The sequence below is a fragment of the Lagopus muta genome, chromosome 1, assembly GCF_023343835.1.
Source record: "Lagopus muta isolate bLagMut1 chromosome 1, bLagMut1 primary, whole genome shotgun sequence".
Taxonomy (NCBI): Eukaryota; Metazoa; Chordata; class Aves; order Galliformes; family Phasianidae; genus Lagopus; species Lagopus muta.
In genome coordinates this window covers 26539540-26561556 of record NC_064433.1, presented here as the reverse complement: position 1 = coordinate 26561556, position 22017 = coordinate 26539540, and the positions used below count along the sequence as shown (strand labels likewise).

At 37.4% G+C, this 22017-nt stretch overlaps 1 protein-coding gene across 1 annotated transcript in view; it reads left to right on the top strand.

The window, feature by feature from the left end:
• The window catches only part of ZNF277 (zinc finger protein 277), a 53584-nt gene extending 32136 nt beyond the window's left edge, over positions 1-21448 (top strand). The window contains exons 5-12 of the mRNA XM_048960089.1: positions 5573-5664; positions 7444-7554; positions 10358-10490; positions 17384-17451; positions 18532-18628; positions 19438-19480; positions 20074-20248; positions 21117-21448. Of these exons, the coding sequence (XP_048816046.1) occupies positions 5573-5664; positions 7444-7554; positions 10358-10490; positions 17384-17451; positions 18532-18628; positions 19438-19480; positions 20074-20248; positions 21117-21309 (912 nt within the window). The 3' untranslated portion in view covers positions 21310-21448. The remainder of the gene's footprint in view (positions 1-5572; positions 5665-7443; positions 7555-10357; positions 10491-17383; positions 17452-18531; positions 18629-19437; positions 19481-20073; positions 20249-21116) is intronic.
• The last annotated feature ends 569 nt before the right edge of the window (positions 21449-22017 follow it).

Here is a 22017-nt window from a genome sequence, read left to right as displayed (position 1 = left end):
TTACTCTAAAAATAGTTTATCCTGAAGGTATATATAATTGTCAATCTTGGCAAGTGTTTAGAGTCTCAGCTCTCACCAGTCCCAGTATTTGTCACTAAGTGCTGTACAGTTGGATTTGTGCGTTTTTGGTTTTTTTTCACTGGTAGTAAAGTATGTAAGCAGCTTCTTGTGATATGTCAGCATGATTCTTTTATTTTGTTGTGTTACTTTTTTTTAAGCCAGAATCTGTTTCACCTGGTTCCTTTGCCTACAGCAGTAGCTAATTTCTCAGAACACAGCAGCGAAGTGTAACTCTTACTTAAATTGGAAGAAACTAGAACTAAAGCCTCACACTGTGTATTTGAGAGATCACCTAGGAGGCCTTGATAAAATATGTATCTTCTTGTCTCGATCTGTTGTTATTCAGATCCAAATTCACACCCACTTGCTGCCTGTTGTAATATCATATTTCCTAGGCAGACAGTCTGATTTCAGTAGTATTAATGAGTCAGTTATCATAACAGCAGAGAGCGTGGCTTGTAATTTTGCACTCTTTGGAGCAGGAAGTGTGGCAGCATGTTCAGTGCAGCAGGACTCTGCTGATTCAGATGTTTGCGTGCTTCACACTCAAACCATTGGCAAGTTTCTTCTTCAAAGAAGCATTTTCAGACATACTACCTCCCCAGGGAATGTATAGTTTATAATTAAAGCTTTAGTTGAAATTTCTGTAAAATGCTAATTTGCATAACATTCTATCTTTCTAGTCTCTTGCCTAGAGAGTTTAAGAGCAGAGGTCCAAAACTGGCAAGACAGATGCCAACAAGAATCCTGACACTTCAGAATTGTCTTTCTGTAGTCCAACCCAGTACTGAAATACTCGCATAAAGCTGTGTATGCTTCATTCTTTGGACTGATTTTAGACTGTCTTGTCAGAGTTCAGGGCAATAAACTTTTTTTTTGTCCAGAACATCTTAAAAATGAAGATACACTGCTGCAGGTTCCATTTTACAGGCTGAACTGCAGATTCCAGTCTTCCACTTCACAAATGGTTCCTGGACTGAGGAACAATAAGTTCTCATCTCGTTGCAGCCACAATTCACTGCAGGATCTTGTCCCAAACAAGTGTGCAGTGTAATCTACCTCTAGCTTACAGCTAGAGAAGTATGTTCTTTGTATGTTTTGCCTTAATTTCTTTCCTCTCAGAAGTGCTGTATTTATAGAAGACAGGATTTTAGAGAAAGAATTAATTGTTTTTGTCAGACCAACTGATGTACTTCGAAGAAACAGGCAGACCACCAGTTTCTTAAGGTTGCCCACAAGCAGCAAAGCTTGTGCAGAGTGAGTAGTTGTGAATAGTTGTTCTGTGTAATAGACCAGAGCTATGCATTTAAAAGGTAAATTGTTTGTTAGTAAAGAATTGTATGCTAAAATGCAATGGTCTGCAAGCAGTAAAGACAACTTAGCACCTCAATAACAGTATAGGATGGAGAGAGGGGTAGCAGGATCAGAAAAGTCATGTGTGTCTCAAAATTAATTGTCCTGACTCCCTGGCTTTTGGTTCCAATGGAGCTGGTACTCAATCTTACCTTTTGAAGGTACATCTTGAAGGTGTTTTGAAATATAGACAAGAAACAAAATAATTGTTTAGAGAAAAGTGCTTTCTAGCTTAACTATGCATTTTTCATCTCTCATTATCAGTGTGAATTCTTGCTGATGCACAGTGCTTAAGCAGTTTTGAAAGAAAAAAAACTGGTAATTTCATTCAAAGCATTGCTTCCAGAGAGAGGAACAGGCACATTTTTCAGAAACATTTTAAATTGCCACCTCCCATGAGCAAGACTGAACTCCTCATAACCTCAGACTTAGCATGAGAATGTGTGTGGCATTTTTGATACTCTAGGTTACTAATTTTAATGCAAATTATCAAATTTCTTTTGTATTAACAGCTTAGACTGGTGATATATTTAAAGATAATTGTCCTGCTATAAACACTTGTACATCCTTACTATGTTCTTTTTGCTTGTTTTTGATTTTTTTTCCTTTTTTTTAGTTAAAACACAGCAGAGATATGATTTTATAATTTGTCTGGATTGGTTCTTTATGGTAGATCAGCCATATACTGAAAACTATATAACTGCAAGCTGTAGAAGAGTTTGTGCCCACAGAGAAAAAAGGGAATTGGATTAATGGCTGTTTCACAAGTAGTTTGACAGTCTTCAGTGAAGTAATGCATTTTTTTTAGTGTGTCACACAGTATGATGGGAAGATTGAAAAATGAATAGCTGACAGAACTGCTGAGAAAAGATAAAAAGAGATGGGCATCAGGAATTATTCATCTAACAGTATCAATATTGTACACTAATTGCCTGAAATCAGACTCTGGCATTTAGGTCACTTACTGTTCTGGTGTTTTGGAATATCTTCTCTGCCTGTACTCAGCTCTCATTCGTTGTGAGAAAATAAAATTAACATATGTTCAGTTTGTTATCTGCTTGCCTTTCCCTTGAGTAACTTTGTCTTCTTATTCTCTGACACTTTGATAGGATACAGTGTCCTAAAAACTTTTGGAAAATCCTCATGGCTGAAATGTTTTTGGTTTTGTATTTTTTTTCTTAATATAACAAATATGACATAACAGTTCTAACAGTTTGGAAACTGTTGTAGGTAATAAAGTAAATTGTTCATTTCTTGCCTCACAATTTGAGTTCAAATTTGGCTTAAATTGTGAAGCTGAGCATCTTTCCTTAGAAAGACCATAGAAGTTTTGTACAAAACTATAATTGCTGTATCCCGTCAAAGTACCAGGAATGGAGTGAAAGGCTGTTTGGGAGTGTCCTTAGGGAAGAGTACTGTACTTGATTTGAGCTACTGCTTTCAATTCCTCACCTCTGCAAGTGCCAGAATTGGTTTCTGTCAGAGAAAGTACCTGCTAGCAATGAATGATAGGAGCAAATAAAAGGAGTGTCTACACTGGAAAATATTTTTTAAATTCCACCTAGAAAATTTGTAAAACAGTGGTGCTATGTTAGACAAGGCCTCTTAGCTGCCAGGCGTGTTAGTGTAGGGGGAAACCAGAAGGCTGAAGAGCAGAGTAAGAAGAGCAGCATCTGACTGAAGGATGCAGTGCTATTCTCATTCCCCCTCAGGCATAGCTGTGAATCACAGCTCCCCAGGGCTCCGGTAAGTTTGTAGGGAGTGGGAATCTGCAGTTATGTGGCCAAGTGTCAAGTACTGTAGAACACTTCTTTCACAGTAGAGTACAATTAGTAAGCTGTGATAAAATGTCATTAGTGGGTGAGGAAGTTGCTGTCCTAACACTCAATTTGTATGTGATATCTTTTGATTTCCTTATAGACTGTTTCTAGCGTGTTTTGCAAGTTATATAAACTACATGCCAATGCCTTCAAATTCGAGGTTAGCAAAACTGTGTGAGACATGCTGCTAAGGGAAGAGAGGTGACAGCTCAGAGTACCAGCAAAAGCTCCAGTTCTCACTGCTGTGCTATGGGATGCTTACTGCTCATGTGGAGCACAGATATTCCTGCTTAATTGCATCTCTACTGAAGGACTCTCACAAGACATGTTATGCTCCACTTATCTTTTCCAGTCTTTTTTTTTATTTTATCTTTTTTTGTTTATTTGTTGACATTTTGAATAAAACTGCAGGATATCTGAGGATATGGTCTGGAATTTGAGTAGGTATTGCTAAACATGACTCCAACAAAAAAGGCATGTCTTGTTGTGTGAAATGAATAAAAACGCCCCTGTATTTGCATCTGAAGAGTTGACAGAATCTTAGCTGATGCACAGTAGATAAACACTTGAATATTTTGATTGAATACGGGCTGTAAAATGGTCTAAGACATGGTGCATTCTTCCCCCCTGGCTTGTGTCAGAAATAGTGTTGCCAGCAGGAGCAGGGAAGTGATCATCCCTCTGTTTTCAGCCCTGGTGATGCCACACTTATGTTCGGTTTTGGGCCTTTCACTACAAGGAAGACATTGAGGCCCTGGAGTGTGTCCAGAGAAGGGCAACAAAATTGGTGAGGGGTCTGGAGCACAAGTCTTATGAGGAGCAGCTGCAGGAATTGGGATTATTTAGTCCGTAGAAGAGGAGGTTCAGGGGCTACCTTATAGCTCTCTATAACTACCTATAAGGAGTTGTGCTGAGGTTGGTTGGCCTCTTCTCCCTCATAACTAGCAATAGAACTAGAGGGAATGGCCTCATTGCATGAGAGTAAATTCAAGTTGAATGTTAGGAAAAAAATTTTCTCCCAGAGAATCGTCAGGTGCTGGAATGAGCTGCCCAGGGAGGTGGAAGAGTCACCATCCGTGAAGGTGTTAAGAAACATTTGGATGTTGTACTGAGGGATATGATTTAGTGAAGAAATATTGGTGATATGTGGACAGTTGGACTGGATGATCTTGGAGGTCTTTTCCAACCTTGGTGATTTTATGATTCTCTAATTTATTTGCCCAGCATCAGCCTACTGAAATCCCTCGGTGCCATGGTAGGCTGACTTGCACAACCAGGCAACTTCCAGCACATGTGTGTTGCAGCACATACCTGCTATGGAGTTTACCCGCTGGACATAGTTTAATGTGAACTTACAGACTGTAGGCCAGTTTGGGTTTTAATCCACACAAAACAGTACAGAAGAGGTAGGTCAGAAACACAAAGCCTCACTATTGCAGGTTTGAAGGAGATAGAGAGATTGAGAAAATCTCCTAAAAAATTCAGTCAGGATCCCAAACATTGGAGAACAGAGAGTAGCCTGTCTGCATAGCGCAGAAAATAAACGCATGACCAGTTGTCAGTTCTTAAAACATAAGCACAAGGCAGTGTACTGTTAGGCTGAAGATGTGCAAAATTGTAATCCAAACACTGACTCCCTCATGTCCCAGATGATCAAGGCCTTTCCATCTGAAGTGTAAGGTAACCTGTCAGTAGAAACGTGTCACTTGCTATGTGATTTTGTTTTTGTTAGGAAAATTGTGGTCAGCTGTTGTGAAGTGTCTAGCCAATTGCTCTAAGTTAAACAAGGCTTGTGGTAAAGGTGATTAATCAGCTTCTCCTTTCCTATGAGTTTATTGCATGTCGCAGTTCCTTGCAGAAACCACCATCCTTTGTCATCATTCTTTGTCAGGAAGAGGTCTACTAGACTGCCTGTGATTAGATGTGTAGAAGGAACATTATCATTCCACTGGGGTTTATGTGGTTACCCAGAAACTTGCTCACTGATAGCAGGGATAAATCTGAACCTAAGAAGAGACAATGAAGTGTTATGTTATGTAAATAATCATTTAAATAGCTGCGTAAAATATCTCCATGAGTTGTATTTTCTTCCACAGAACTTGCGTAATACTAGAATTTTACTGGAACTGCACTGGAGCACACAATGCATTTGGAAAATCTACTGTTTATTTTGTGAGGAAATTCCCCCTCCTCCAATACTAACCTCAGGTTTCTGTCAGCAAATTTTCATTTTGTATGGTCATTGGTAATAGTAAGGATAAAGAGGTATAATACTTCTGTGATAAAATGATTATTATTTTTTATCTCAATAACTGTGTCTGTTTGTTTTTTTTTCATAGAGAGACATTCTAGAACAGCAACAACGAGAGAGATATGACACAAGTTTTCATAGCATGTGTATGTTCTGTGATCAAGAATTCACGGGAAATAGGTTTGTTTATCCATCTGTTTGCTTTTAGTTTATTTTTTCACATCTGCTCAGCTTTTTTGTTTATGGTTTTAACATTGTCAAGCCAGTTAGTGCCTAATGGTAAGAGTCATAGGCTAGAATTCTTTTGGGGTTATTGTTTAGGTATTTCTTTCAACTGCTATTTTAAGTGGACTCTTCCCACTTCTTAGTCCTTTAATTATTCCAGTACAACTTTGTGTAATTATATGGTAAGCTGGAGATGAGAACAAAACCATTCTGAAGAGAGTTTTTCAGCTGTTGTTTTGGTGTCCAGAAGAGCAGTTTAAGCCAGTATGGGTGATAAAAAAAAATACATTTATCCAGTAACACATTTTCCTGCTTATATTCACACTGGTTTGACAATGTTTAAACCTAGAATGAAAAAGAGAAAAGGAAAAATACAGAATCACGGAATGGCTTGGGTTGGAAGGGACCTCCAGGATCATGAAGCTCCCACCCCCCTGCCACAGGCAGGGCCACCAACGTCCCCATTTAATACTAGACCAGGCTGCCTAGAGCCCCATCCAAACTCACCTTGTACACCTCCAGGGATGGGGCATTCACAACCTCTCTGGTCTGCCTATTCCAGCACCTCCCTACTCTCTGTAAAGAACTTTCCCCTGACATCCAACCTAAATCTTCCCTCCTTCAACTTAAAACCATTTCCCTTGTCCTGCTGTTATCTACCCTTTCAAAGAGTTGATTTCCCTCCTGTTTATAGGTTCCCTTTAGGTACTGAAAGGCTGCAATTAGGTCACTCTGCAGCCTTCTTTTCTCCAGGCTAGATTAGATTGAGAATAGATTGAGAATGGAGTGGTTTGCAGTACTGGTCAAGTACCAGCAGAAGCTGCATTCACTTTTTTATACACAGTTTCTACTAGAGAAAGTGAGTATTGCTCCTAAATGTTTGACTGCATGGGTAGCTCTGGTCGTCTGAAAATATAGAATCTGTGGTCATGTCCCTGCAGATCTTCCCAGTTTGGAGCAAGTATCCTATTCTCTTTACTGACAAATTTAGTGAATGAACTTCAGATCGTTCAGCACCCAAGATCATTGCTTTCTGCTTACTCTTGGATCTGACAGACATAGTATGTGGTTTGCAAATTGCACTTGGACTGTGATGAGAGGAAGTTTCAGCAGTGTCTGTGCTTGGATTTTTCTCTAGTCCCTAAAAGCAGAAGCTGATGAATAGAGATGTCAGACACCAAAGTAATTAACCAGTGCACTTCTATTAGAAGAATATCTTACTTTAATATTCATTGTGTTCATGAACCGTTTTACCCTACTGATGATGTGTTGTTGTGCTACTTTTGAGTGCTCTTTGTGTTGCTAGTGCTGCATGAAGCAATATTGCTATAAAGGAATATCACACAAGAAACTTTTGTTAACCAGCATAGAGAAAACTAACAAATGGCTTTTTAGAATGTTTCTTAAGGCCATTGTTTGAAATGTGTGATTTGCTTATTCAAATTAATAAATGAGATTTGCTAAGAGAGGGTCAAAATAAAACTGTGTTGTAATTTTCATTAAAGGATTACATGGCATGCGTGCAGATTACCCAGTTGAAATGTCACTGCACATAGAGTAGATCTGAAGTTGCATACTTCCTATTTGGTTTTTTTTTTTCTAGCTGTGGCAGCAATGCTGTTATTGTTTATTTAATGTTGACTTTGCATTTTTAGAGCAGCTGGCATATTTTGACTGTGTAATTCTCATGTATATTCAAAAATACATAATGTTCTTTTTGAATGTCTTTTTTAGGTCTGTCCTTCTCAATCATATGGCAAGAGAGCATGCTTTTAACATTGGGCTGCCAGATAACATTGTGAATTGCTACGAGTTTTTGGCTGTATTACAGGAGAAGCTTGAAAAGTAGGTTTGTTTTTCATTGTTATTGCATTTAAATGGACTTGAGTGATATTTCATTTAACCTTGGAATTAAGTTGGGTTTAAATTAATTCAGTATTCATGGTTAGTCAAGAAGAAACTAAGAGAGAATGTAACTTCTGCTTGGGTATCTTAGAACACTTTGATTTACCAAAAGCTAATTCATAATACTTTGTAGTACATGTTGGCTGGAATAATAGTTACAGGTAGTGCTTTAGTTATTATGTGTTACAGTTTCCTCTGATGTCAATAGTAGCATACACCTTTTTCTCATGACTGCTAGAGTCAGTGATCTTCTATATCACTGTAACCATCTTTTTGTTAAATATCTCTTAATATAGAGTTCTTGTGCCAATGATCTCTTTTATATAAGTGAATATGTGTCAATAATTTGTGAGATGTTTCACTACTGCTTTCAGAGTATATTCCAGAACAGAAGGAGAAGGCCAATCAATGTACATGCTGATTCAGAAGCGTGTAAATCTGAGATGGCTGAAGAAGTTAAAAGAGAACTCCTCTGGGAGAAGAACTTTGATAGCAAAGACCAACAAACAGTTAACTTTGATTATTTTTTTTTTTCAAGTGTATATGTGCCTTTTATGGATTTAATAAATGGGACAGGCAATATAAAGTATGCCACTAATATAAATTGGGCTCTAGCGAAACATGTACTTCCTTAAAACTGAAACTGCTGCTTTAAGAAGCCTACTAGATTTTAATACAATCTGTAACTAAAGATTCTAGGAGAAATTTGCATAAATCTTAAACTTTGAAATTAACAGCAACAGAACAGGGAATTGTGAAAACTGTAATGTAGATAATGTAAGTTAGATTAAGTATCCTTCCAGATGAATTTAGGATCCTTGGCACGTACTTCTGCAAAAAAGAGAAAGAGATTCAAAGGACAGAAATGGCAGTGGTGATCCCTAATTTACAGTCTTTGGCCTATCAAAGAACATGCAGTCATGACAGATACAGGTAAAATTCCTCCAGAAATGAAGATATTTTAAGAATATCTTTTATGCTACGATTAGTGTTTCCTAATGCGCCTCCATATACGATACTGATGAATCACAGCTTTACTATTTATCAGGAGGAGTTCAGAGTATCATTTGGATGGAGGTTTTTGAAAGTCAGCGAAGTCTATAGTGAATATGCACACTGAAGTTCCTTCCAAAGCAATGAAAAGCCACTCCTCTCCTACTGCTAAGAACAGACTTAATAGTTGTGCTAGTAGAACAGTACCTGAAAATACTTTCTAGAGCAGAAAAGTCTCATTTTAGACAACCATGTCTACACTACATTGTATATACTGGGCAAAAGCATTACATACATTTCCTGGGAATGCCTTACACAAGCAGATCATACTCTTAATCGTTAGCAGATAGAAGTAAGCTGATTTGAAAACATATTTTCTGCCATCAGGCCTGCAGTCCATCAGCAAAGCACTAGTCAGATTTTTAGACTTCAAGTTCAATTAGAACTCAAAATTTATTGAATAGCCTAAACTTTACAACTATTCTTGAAGGCTTTCTTTTACTGCTATAAGATAAAACAATTGGCCCAAATTTAGTTAAATTTGGAATCCTACCACATTGCTTTCAGCCTCTCAATGTAATTCATTATTTCTCCATTTGCAATTGCAGTGGTTCAACAATTCTAGCGCTGTACCCACTTTGTTCATGGTCATGGCCATGAGCACCCACCTGCTATTCTGTTATTTATGAGCTGTCCAGTTCAGGGAACGGTCACATCGAGGCCTACTGTGGTTCTTAAGGCTGAGAAAGACTTCAGTTCAGTGTATCCGTCACAACTATCCAGAAGCTCAAGATCTACAACCATTAAACAAGGACATTCCTGTAACCTCAGTGCTCTGCTGTTTCTCTGCTGGAAAAAAAAATGGCTGTTGTCCATTTCAGGGATAGATGTCCATTTAGACGAAAGTGCAGATTAGTCTCCTCATAGTCCACTGTCTGAGAAGAGAGACTACTTAATGCTGTCTAGGCTCAACTTCAGGTACCAGTTGATACTGTAGGAGAGAACAATTCTTTTATAGTACTCTGCTTGCAATAGAGAATTTAAGACTGTGGACATACTTCTCTTGTGTTTGCTCTGAGGACATAGTGTAGTAAAGTTTCCATTTGTTAATGAATATTTTCAGTTTCTTAAGTAACAAATAAATGTATAAGTATATAAATAAAAGTAGAAATACAGATTGAAGTGTGAATAGTATTAATAAATTTGATTTGTCAGGATTACAAAGCCTATTGATCAACCTGTCAAACTTTTTTTCAGTCACCCTCTGGGTTAGAAGTATGAAGCTCTGTTTAGCAAGTTTAAATTGTTCTTAGACATATGTAGCACGTTCAGAGTTGTTGGTTTGTTTTTTTCTTCCTAAATTTCAATGCTACAATTACTCATGGGTTGGATTCCAGCGTAAAGGCATTCCAAGCTCAGTGTGCATTTCTTAACCAATCAGTAGCCCTCCCGTGTCCTGCTGGGGTGATTTTGGTAAATCAGCTTTTTCCCTCATGTCACTTGTGGAGCAACAGTAAACTTTTTTATTATCTGTACTTTCATTTTCCATAGTTTTTGTTAGGTGCTGTTTTACCTGCATGTATGATGACTCTACTGTGATCTAAGATTAGGTTTTTTTGCAAATAAATTAATTTTCCTTTTCATTTAGCTTGCTTTCAGAATTAGTCTTACTGTATACATCTCCATCTTATTTAAGTGTATTATCTTGTACTATTTTTAATGTGTTGACCTGTTTACCTTTTTGTTTTAGTTTGCAGTGTTTGTACTGTGAAAAAGTCTTCAGAGACAAAAACACACTTAAAGATCACATGAGAAAGAAGCAACATCGCAGAATCAATGCCAAAAACAAAGAATATGACAGATTTTATATCATTAATTACTTGGTAAGAGGTTCTATAAATCAACTAAAGAGCTACAGACAATATCTTGTTAAAAGTGAGTAATTGCATTTCAGCAATTACTAAAAAGGTCAAAAATCAAGTCAAGGACTCTTAAGGAATATGCTCATTTATGGTATGATAATCTAGATAATTGTTAAACTAAGGAATGGTAAACATTTGTTCTTGAGAATTGATTCTGAGAGATGCAAGAATGCAGCTTGAAGAGATGCTAATCATCATGTCATTAGTGCTCAGTCTTTGCTTTAAGTATCAGAAGGGAAAATGAGGTAGAGTAATGAAATAAATGGAGATCTAACTTGAATGCTATTGGCTTTGAGCTTGTTTTCTACAAACCTTAGTCTGGAAGTGCTCTTCAGAGTATAAATTAGATGCAAAGAGGAGGAAAATGAAAGATATGGAGATGAAAGAAAAAGTTTTTGCTCTTAGCCTCCAGGTAGATGTATGCTTTTAGGTAATACTATTTTTTATCTCACATCTGTGAGAGTGTGTATGCATGTGTGTAGCAAATTTTCACTTGCTGTCTTCAGCTCTTGAATATAAGAGATGCTTCAAAAGCTTCTGCACTTTCCTGGAAATAACTATATTTCACCTGAACTAGTCTGTGTGCCACCTGCATGTATTAATATCCAGGTTATAAATGAATTTTTCAAGCACCTTTGACTGTTTTACCTTTTCTTTCTATTTAATCTCTCCTTGCGTTTTACTCCAATCAAGAAGTTGGATATTAAAGCTCTGCCAAGTCCCTCCTACCTTAGGTGGGGTGAATTTCCTTTGTGATCCTGTATGTCTTCCTTCCAAAGATCAGTGATCTGAAACTTTTATTTTCCTTTCCAGAAACATGAATACCACTTTAAAAACTTTAAACTTGCTTTAAAAACTGATCTATATTTGCTGCATAGCAGTGAAAAAGTTATAAAGTTCTGCATGTTGGATGTTCTCAGCTTCTCTACAGAACTTAGTCTTTTCTTCCTTGAAAGTTAACAGTCTCAAATTTAATGTTTTAATTGTTTTAAGTGGTTTTAATAGCTTTATTCTTCTCTATTAGTTCTGTAGTCTTATGTTTTCAGAATGCAGCATCCTGTTCACGTTCCTTTCCGTCTCAAATTTGCATTTCAGTTCAGCTTTGTATCTGTCCCAGCTTTGATCAGGAAGTTGAACCAGAAGCACAGAGAACTGTGTGATAACTCATTCAGAAATTTTAGAGACAGGCAGGGAGGTTATAACATCAGGGAGGACAAGTGGGCTATCCCACGTTCATAATCAGAAAAGCCCAGAGCAAATACAACAAGGTATAACATGTTCGTATATCTAACCTCTTTTCCCATTCTTCCCACTTGCTTCAAAGCAAGTGACCTTGTCCCAGCTGTCTACTGTGAATAATCTGTGGCCTATACACTTCCTGAACATGTCGCAGTACTCTTTGAGTAGTGCTTTTGGCGTGGCCACTGAGCATTCAAACTGTTAAACAGCATGGGCAGCCACAGGACTGGACAAAACAATACCAGGGAGGTGGTGGAGTCGCCCTCCCTGGCAGTGTTCAAGAAGCATCTGGCTGAGGAGCTACGAGATGTGGTTGAGTGGGTTGTGGTAGCAGTGGTAATGGGAGGATGGTTGGACTAGATGATCTTGTAGGTCCTTTCCAACCTTGTGATTCTATGATTCTATGATTCTAGGACAGGGCTCAAGCCAGTGCCCTGGACCTCTGTAGTTATTGTTGGGATTCTGGGTAGGACTTTGCAGAGTGTCTTCTTAAACCAGCCTGAACCAGTTCAGATATTGCCTATTTATTGAAATAACTTAGAGACATATTTTTCACCTCCTTGATATTACAGAGAGAGGATAGCAAATGTCATTCTAATAAAAAATGTCAGTCTACCAAGATGGAGGCTGCATGTGCAAGGTTTCTGAGGGTGAGCTTCTTGTGCAGCTTCTGGGACACTTTTCACCATTTCTTCTCTGACTGTATGCACTGTGCTACAGCCATTATTTGGGTTTTTTTGCACACATTTTGTCTTTCACTGCATTCTATGCAGCAGATTGTTTCTACTCTGTTTCTGATCCTTCAAATTGTCTCCAAATCAGAATTTTTTACATTTCTTCTTTTAAAACAAATGAAAAACTCTGCCTTAAACATTTACAGAATTGCTCACTATATAGTGTGTATATTTGTGTGTATTTGTGTGTACATAGTGTGTATTTGCACACTGTTAACATGGGACCAAATTTTTTGTTAACTTGAAAATGTTGGAATTCTCCTATGTTGTATAGAGCATGTGTTCTCAAAATAGCTTTTGGTAAACCCCTTATTTTTGCACAAAGTAGGAAAAGAAATTAATGGGAAGAACCTTAATTTGTTCACTGAGGGCTCAGTAGGTTGGCCTTATTCTAAGGAGAAATACCATTATTATCTTCTGCTATCACACTATATGTAGTGTACAGTAAACTAAATTAATACGATAAGACTTTTTTCAATCTGAATTAAAATTCATTGAATTCTGGATGTTATGCAAAGTGTGTTTTCTAATGACTTGAAGTCATTTTACATCCTCTCCCCGAGCTCCTCACACTTTACCACAGGATTTTCCTTTCTGATGAATACGATCAAGCTTTACTGACATCTCAGGAAGTCTTAAGGATCCATTATTCCCATTGCTCCAGACACGCAGGGGAATTATGCAATTTCACACTACAGACACAGATTGAGTATTTTATTTGAATTGACAGATATACTTTCAATATTTACTAAAGATTTAATCTTGACCAAAAGATTTAAACTTACAATTTATTTATTTTTTTGTATGTTTTCACAGAAAGGTTTGAATTTGGGAATGTAATAAAGATCTTCCCTTATGCCTGTTTGGTCCTGTTTGTTTTCATCATAAAGAAGCTGTGAGACTAAGTAGGTCTCTAATGATAAACATCAATCTTATCCACTTTGCTTTTAGGTTGTGTTCCATAAAGCTTTTTTATCAGCAACTGAAACTTAAACTATTTAAATAGATAATTATTTAGTGCAAGATCTTACAGACGCCTTTTAAAGCAAAGTTGTATATGTTGTATAGATGTTAATGTGCTTTTTTTTTCCCTTTGTATATTATCTTCACCAAGCACTGCGTAAAATAGTCTTTTTTAGCTAGAACTGGCAATTGCCTTTATTTTGCACTGAGGGGTTTAAAACCTTTTTGTTCTGATGTTCTGAGAGTGCCCATTGCATTACCTTACAATCTTCTGGACAGTTCTTACTTGTGTTTTTACGTTCATGGCAAAACTTCCATTGACTTCTTCTAGAGCAGTAGGCTTTCCCTTCATTCTTTCTGTCCATCCACTCAACTTTTCTTTTTACTTGATGTTTTAGTAAAGTTATGAGGACATGTTTTCATAACAAAAGTTATATTTTTTGTATGTCAGTAATTCGCTCTCCAAAATTTTCTATTTGGTATAGCAATGAATAATATTGCAAATTCTTTTGTAAATGTTTTGGTATTCTGAGATTTTGTTATGACTTCTGTCATGACCCACAGACTGCTTTGATTTATCTACCCCATATTATCCATACATTCTTTTGCTCACAGGTTAGTGTAAAAATACCTTATTACATCTTACAGTCAGTAAGAATAGAAGGGTTTTTTTGTCACATATAAAAGGGTTTTTTTGTGCATATGTAATAGATTTATTTCTTAAGTATCAAAAGTTTATTACTAGGTACTTACTGAATTAGAATGGGAGCTTTGCAATGATGCAAATGACTCAAAAGGCATTGGTGTCACTTCCACAGTGGATTTGGGGATCTTTTTTCAGTATTGTGTAAGTATGAAAGATGGTATCATCAACCCTATACTATTCCAAAATGCTTGAATTATAAATTGGAGGGAAAAAAAATCAGGCAGAAGAACTGAGCAGCAATGCATCTCAGAGATATGTTTGGGTTACTTTATTTTTCTCTTCTCCAAAAAAACTTCCTACCTAGTTTTGTCTCTGTGCCTTTCTTAGCCTGTGTCCCCGTGAGTCATCTTGTACCAAAGATCAACTAAAAATAGGGAGGGAAGAACTCTGGAGTCTGTGATACGTGCTGGGAGTCAGAAAAGAACAAGGCAGTAGTAAAACTCTCCTGTTCCAACCCAGAAAACTGAGGCAGACCTAAACTAGGCAGACCTAAAGTGAGAGGGCCCTCCTTTGTAGGTTTGAGAGATGGTCACTGTCAGCACTTTAAGCATAGAGTATGTGTTGTAGTAGATGATGATGTTTATTTTCAAGTTGTCTAATGGCACTTATCTGTAGTAATGTAACATCGCCATAACGAATGTGCATATGACTCAGTTAGCTGAAAATGCTACTTATCACCTACTAGAAAACTGGTTTTCAAAATGGCTTTACTTTTCATCTGTGATATTTTCGTATTGCCAAGCCCTGAGTCATCGTTATTAGCTGTTGCTAAAGGGGGAAAGGAAGAGTTATAGGGGTTACTATCTATATTTAGCCTGTTCTGACTTAAGTAGTGCACATTTTGTAAAATAGTAAATGGAAAACCTCCTTCAGTTGGTGATAGTTCAAGTCTTAATGAAATGTTCACGTTCATTTCTCTTCAAGGAGAGATGCAATCACCAAGAAGGAAACACTTCATGTTAAAATTAATCCAGTGTCTATAAACTAATGATGGGGTAAGCCTTTTTATGATAAAGCATCACTAAATTCTGCAGCAATATAAAGCAAATCAGATGATCATAATAAGGCAGGTGAGAAAAAGGGTATGGGGAAGTTTGCAGGGAAAGCAGCAGCTGTTTGGATTTTCTGAGCTTCCCAGGCCTAAAGGTCTATTTGCATGTAGTTCAGTAATTGCTGTTCGGGGAAAAATGCTTGAGATAGCAGCTGCCTGCCTGATTTCTTCCATTTCAACACTACTCATGTTGGGGTATATTGCCTCAGTGAAGCATGCTGGCCGTCTCCCAGCAGAACCCTTGAAGCTCTGCTCAAGTTGAGGAGATAAAGTGCTGGGGAGGCAGTTAATCTCTATACATTTAGACTTCATTTTAGAAGAAGAAATTCTCAAACCACACCCATTTGCATGCTCTCCTCATTCATCTGCAAGACCCTCATCACCATAAGGTATGCAGCGTGTATTCAAGAAGTAGTTGGTTTTACTTGGATATATAGCAAGGCCTTTAGTTCTTTCAGTCATGCATTTTCTATTTAAACTATAAAAATGTCAAGTCTAGGGTTTTTTTTTTTGTTCAGGTTTTGTTAAAAATTTCTTAGGAATCTCTAGGGATGTTACTGAGAGCTCTTGCATCTCAGATGAAAGGGCAAGGGAACTTGAATATATAACAAAGCCAGCCTTGGTCCCAAATGCTTATCAAGCTGTAATGCTTTAAAAAAGATTGAAAGCTTTAAAAATCTTTCGAAGAACTCTTTCCCATCCAATTGCTCAGTTTCTGTATTTTGACACTTTCATCATTGTGTCCCCAGTTATCCATTTACCTTGGAATTTTCCATTGATACAAGTTCTGAATAGCTTTTTCCTTTTGCCTTTTTCTCTCCTCTGAATACAAGTAGATAAGGGAAACAGACTTCTTACAAGGGCCTTTGCTGGTTTCTTTGCAGAAATACCATAAAGAAACAGCGACTAACAAAGCTTGTGCCTAGTTCTTTTCCCCTTTCACCTTTAATTAAAAGTTGAAGCTTAATATTGGCTTCTGTTTTGAATATGCTCTTTTGTGAACATACACTCCAAGCTGTTAAGGGAACAACTGTGAGCATTCTTCCTTTTGCATGGTTGTGAGCAGCTATCCTCTCATTAAGGTGTTAACATTAGAAGCCATAGGAAACTAGTGTACAGCTGTGAGAACATGTGGTGAGATGTGTTAATGGCTTCATGTTATCTCACAGTAATGGTGACATTAATGAGTCTCCCTCGTAACTCAGAGAGTTTGCACACTACCGTGTAGCATCCCTGAATTAATTACTGAATTTTCATTCTGTAATCTATAATGGCATTATGTTTAGAGCTGTCTAGAGACATTTGTGTATCATTTATCTGATAGACAGTAACAGCTTTAAAAATTCTCATTAAATTGTTAAATGATGGATATCTTTTCATTATTTCTCCAAACAACCATAAAGACACGAATAACAATTGTTACTAAGGATTTTATTACATATATTTATTAGAGAGGTTATTGGAATAAAATAAATGAAAGAGTGACCTTTTTTATTTGCCACCTTCCCTTACTGGAGATGAGACCATCCGCTGTGATCTTTGTGAGCACCTCACAGACATGAAAGGCACGAATTCAGAAGCGCTATTTCAGTACTGGTTAGTTGGCTCTGGTTTGCTTTCAAAGGCAGGAAGAACCTGTCAGTGGAAAGAAAAACACTAGCTAAAGATCACTGCTGGTACTTCAGCTCTTTATTGTCTGTTATTTATATCGCAGTCATGCTGAGATGGCCTGCCATTGTGCTGTAGCTGCACAAAAGTATGGTGATGGCTGAAGATCTTTTAAGTATAAATAAACAGTGCAGAGGGTGAAAGGAAGGACAGAACATTGTGAGTAGGTATGCTTACATTGAGCAAGCGTGATGGCAAACAGAACAGTGTTGGGAACTAACTAGTAGTATTGCAACACTGGCTTTACACACTGCTTGGGTGCTCTTCTTGGGAGCTCTGTGCTAAATCACCTTCTTCCCAGATGTAGTGTGGGGAATGTCCCACTAAAAGATAATACAAATTCTTATTTTAAGTTATTACTAGGACAGTGCTGTATGACTGCCTTTAGCTCACAGAAACACCATGACCTCCCAAATGTTCCTTCACTTGATACGAAAAATGTGGTGAGAGTCAATACATGTTTTATTTTTCCTTTTCTTCTTTTTTTCCCCAGGAATTTGGAAAGTCCTGGGAGGAAGTGCAGTCAGAGGATGATCGGGAATTACTAGATAACCTTGAGGAGTAAGATCTATTTATGTGCCCTTATAAAGAACTGTAAGAGCATTACTGTTGAAAGCACTTACAAGGAAAAATGCTGTGCATTGTTAGTACACAGTTAAAATTCATTTAAGCCTGTGTAATCAACTCCAAAATGTTTTCATCAAAGGCATTTCTCTTCAATGAGGGCTATAAATTTCGTACTTCAACCACAAGCCTATTTGTTAATTTACACATAGCTCCATCAACATCTTTCAGGTTTTACAGTGTTGTAGGCAAAGCCTTTTATTTTGTACTTAAAAGTGAACTGGATTTTCTCAGATTTAAAATTAGGTGTAAGTTTGAAGTAAATTTGGTGGTGCTGACTGATGACAAAATCTGCCCCTCCTCTGTACTCTTCTTGGCTCCAGGCTCTCTGATTACTACAAAGGTGTTTTCCTTGACTGCAGAGAATTGGATAAACAGGGAGTGGTTTGTAGGCACCAGGCTCCCTGACCTTCCTTAAGCTTAATTCTGTTGATTAAAAAGGGAGTACAGTCATATTTTCATCTCTAAGCAATACTGTGAATCTTAACAGACGAGTGCTAGTGTTTATTCTCTGCATGCATATCTAAATGTGGCATAAATGAGTGGCTCAGAAATAATATTTGATGAATAAATATCAGACTGATTAAAATGTGTTTGATGCTTGTGTCTGTGGCTAACATATTCAAAGACTAGAAAAGTTTGAAAGACCTTATAAAAATAAACTCTGAAAGCAATTTTTTATAACTTGCCAAGCTGATTAGAAACTGAAGGTAAGATCCTGATAGTAGTGGAGGGAAGTTGAAGCACGGTGTACTGCCTGCAGCACAGGAGGTACCCAGCAATAACTGCTCCGTTATCCTCGAATTTCCAGGTTTGTTTGGTTTTTTTTTAGACAGAAAACCAATTTCTAATCATATATACAGCTGTAAATCCATACTTTTCCACTCCTTCAAAGTATTTTGTTTCTCTGGATTTATTTATTGTGCTGTGAAAGCAGAATCTGTAGTGCTCTTTCACAAAATGTCTCTTCTCTTTTCCATGATTAAATGATTATTTTTTTTAATTCTTAATTATAAGAGACTGGTCTGACTGGGAAGAGCACCCTGTGTGTGCAGTTTGCCTGTTCTGTGAACAACAAGCAGACACCACAGAAAAGCTGCACCTTCACATGCAGGTAAGACTTGCGGTGATGGTTTCATACTGATGCTCCACCACACCACTCTGTCATTTCCCCCTCTTCAAAAACATAGGGGGAGAGAATGCATTGGAAAAGGGCTCAAGATAAGGATATGGAGATCACTCGCCAATTACCATCATGGGCAAAACAGCCTCAGCATAGGGAGATGAATATTATTGCTTGCTGCTTATGGGCTGAAGCAGTGAGAAACTGAAACAAACTAAAAACACTTTCCCCAGCCCTACATCCTCTTCTGCTCCTCCTCCCGAGTGGCACAGGGGAATGGGGGCTGCACTCAGTCTATATTGCTTCTGTGGTCTCCTCTGCATTAACCAAATACTCTTAAATATCAGTTCTTTCATCACTTTTGAATTAAAGAGTAGGATTGTAGCATCTTTGTTAAGATCAGTTCAACTGCTTAACTCTTTCTTTAGTGCAGAACTAAGGCATTGCATCTGTAGCACCTACATCTACAGTGTTCAGTTTTACAATGAGACTATGAATATCTGGTACTTTTAACTGTATAGACTGATATAGACAATAAAAAGGTGGGATTTTTAATATTAAAGTGGCTTAATGATTTAATAAGTTTGATTGTTAGCACCTGTGTTTCAGTTTCAATATACTGTCTAACAGGAGCATTGCTGTTTAACACAATGTGAACGTTTCTGATGTGAGAAAACATTTGGGGGGGTTATACCATGCATTCATGTCTATGTATGTCTGTGTCAGTCTATGAAAAGCTGTGTTTAATATGACCTAGTTGAAATAGCAGAAATTAGATTTTTTTTTCTTTTTTTCTCCAGAAATCACATGGATTTGACTTTCTTAAAATAAAATCAGAGCTTGGTGAGTAAGAGATGCTGTACTTGTCAGCATTTGCTGTTAGTGTGGAGAAAACCACATCATAAGAATACTGGAAAGAGACTGTATCAATTTGATTTCTATATGGGCACCTAACTTTCCCATTACAGATACTGTTTCAGCTGGCTTACAAAAGACAGCCAAACCACTCTTTTTCTGGAACTGTTGTTAGTGCCAAGTATGTGTGCTATTTTCTGTACAACCATTGGATTCTTTCAGAGTAGCCCCTACAAACAGCCGTTCTGTAAGTCTCATGGCTGGCTTCTGCAGCCTTGGAATAATCATTGCTATTAAGATTATTATTATGCCTGTTAAGACTTGCTTGCAGCTTAGGAGGCTGGGGTCTAAGCTTTGTTTGGCCAGTGTTTGCATTCTGCTGTAGACTAGGAGGAAGCAAGCTGTAATTTTTACAGTAAAATAAGAACTGGTTCCCCTTCATCTAAGAAGAAACATTTGTTCAGTTAGTTTGCAGTGCTGGTCTTCAGTAACCCTTATCAACCTTTATGTTTAAATCAAGAAAGCATTTGTAAATTAAATTTTATATCTCTTAAGTACTGATATGCTGCCCTTTCCCTTAGGTCTAAACTTTTATCAGCAAGTGAAGCTAGTGAACTTCATAAGGAGAGAAATCCATCATTGTCGTTGTTACAGCTGCCAGGAGAAATTTCAGTCTAAAGGAGGACTGATAAGTCATATGGAAGAGACAAAACACATTACATTCCTGCCAGTCAGGTCTACCTGGGACCAACCACAGTAAGGGCAAACATCTTTCTTCCAGCATTTATACCGTTACTTGATAATGTCTGTAAAGCAGTAAGCTGAAAGTTCTGGTTTTTACCAGTGCTACAGTGCTCAGAGCTCAGATGAGAAATTGTGTTAAAACAGCTCAGAATTAGAAATCTCTGTTCTGTCTGAAGCTAAAATAAACATGGGGTCCTGCTCTTTTAGTTGCATGCTGGATTCAGTGTCACCATGAGTTGTGCCTGCACTGTCAGGTTAGTATGCAAGAGAAGTTCATTGCTGCAAAGTGGTCTTTTGTGTGTGTTTGCTGCTTCTGGCATGTATGTCACTGATAGTAGAGATGTGCTGTGGATACACAAAAACACTAGAAACAAATCAAACCCCTTCTTGTGCACATCTAATGTAGGTATCTGTATAGTATCTACCTAATAACTAATAAATATAACTAATAAATCTGTAATTTGAGCTCTTTACATGTGGTTTTCTCTGTAGCAAGTGGAGAGAGAGCATAACATACCACTGATTCAGATCGTAAGCAGGCTTCACAAGCCTAGGGGTTGATGCCACAGGGACTGTTCTCACTTAAAAAATCTCAATTCAGTGTTTGGTGTGGGACAGATCTGGATCTGAGGCTTCGCTCGTGACTGTGTGGGGAAGAAATATTGGGAAGGCTTGTTGCTGTCTCTTCTGTATAACTTCTAAGGTGTCTGTGTCTGCTGATTTTTTGAGCATGCTGCCTACTCATTGCAGACAGCCAGACTTTCTCATTTTTCTTTTTTTTTTTTTTTAATTTAATCTCATAAAATAAGTCCAACCTACTTGAACCAGAATATGTGACTATCTAGTTATATTCTATTCTATCACACCTTGTTGCTTCTAGGTATTATTTTCCTACCTATGAAAATGACACACTCCTCTGTACACTGTCAGACAGTGAAGATCTGATACCTGAGGATCAAAGTGAAGATGTCCCTGTTCTAAGTGAAGATATATCCAGTCTAAAAGCTCTCAAACAGAGCAGCGTTTTAAACCAGCTACTGTGTGAAGAGAACAGCAGCCATGATAAAAGTTGACCTCGAATGATCTTTGAGTGTTTCTCCTGGAATACAAAAAATACATTCTTTCGTTCATATTGAAATATGGTATATATGTTATCTCTGGACAAATATTACGTGTATGGAAATGCTAAATAAAATTTACATGTACACTTTTTTGGTTTTGTCTTCCTTTAGCTTACAGCTTTGTTTTAAAATTAACTGCTGGATTTTATGCTTGGTTCTTAGAACATTCCTGGCATTATTCACAAATAGGATTTTTCTTCTATTCTTTCTGAATCTGTCAGAATCAAAGTTCTACTGTAAGGCTATTTTGTAAAAGTCATGAACAATTGAGACAACATGTCTTCATACATGAGCCAATCCGTTTTAACTCTTGATCTCTTACATAAAGCATATTTTGCTGTTTTTAAACTTAGACTGCTTCAAAGAGAATGTGGCACTGTTATTCATTATTAATATATAAGATGCATACTGTTCTTAAAACTGGCTCAGAAACTTCAGTAAAGCTCTCTCTGGCTCATGGATATCTGACTGCATGGAATGCTGCCAGTCTGAAGCCTAATAATGTATTGGAAAATTTCAGTCTTGGTAGAATCAAAAATCCACAGACTTCAAAGTAGACTTCTTGTATGGTCATGAACTGAGATTCCACTATTTTAGGAGATTGTAGACACATAAATCCAAATTAAATCCTCAGAATCTTTATTCAACTGTCCACTAAAG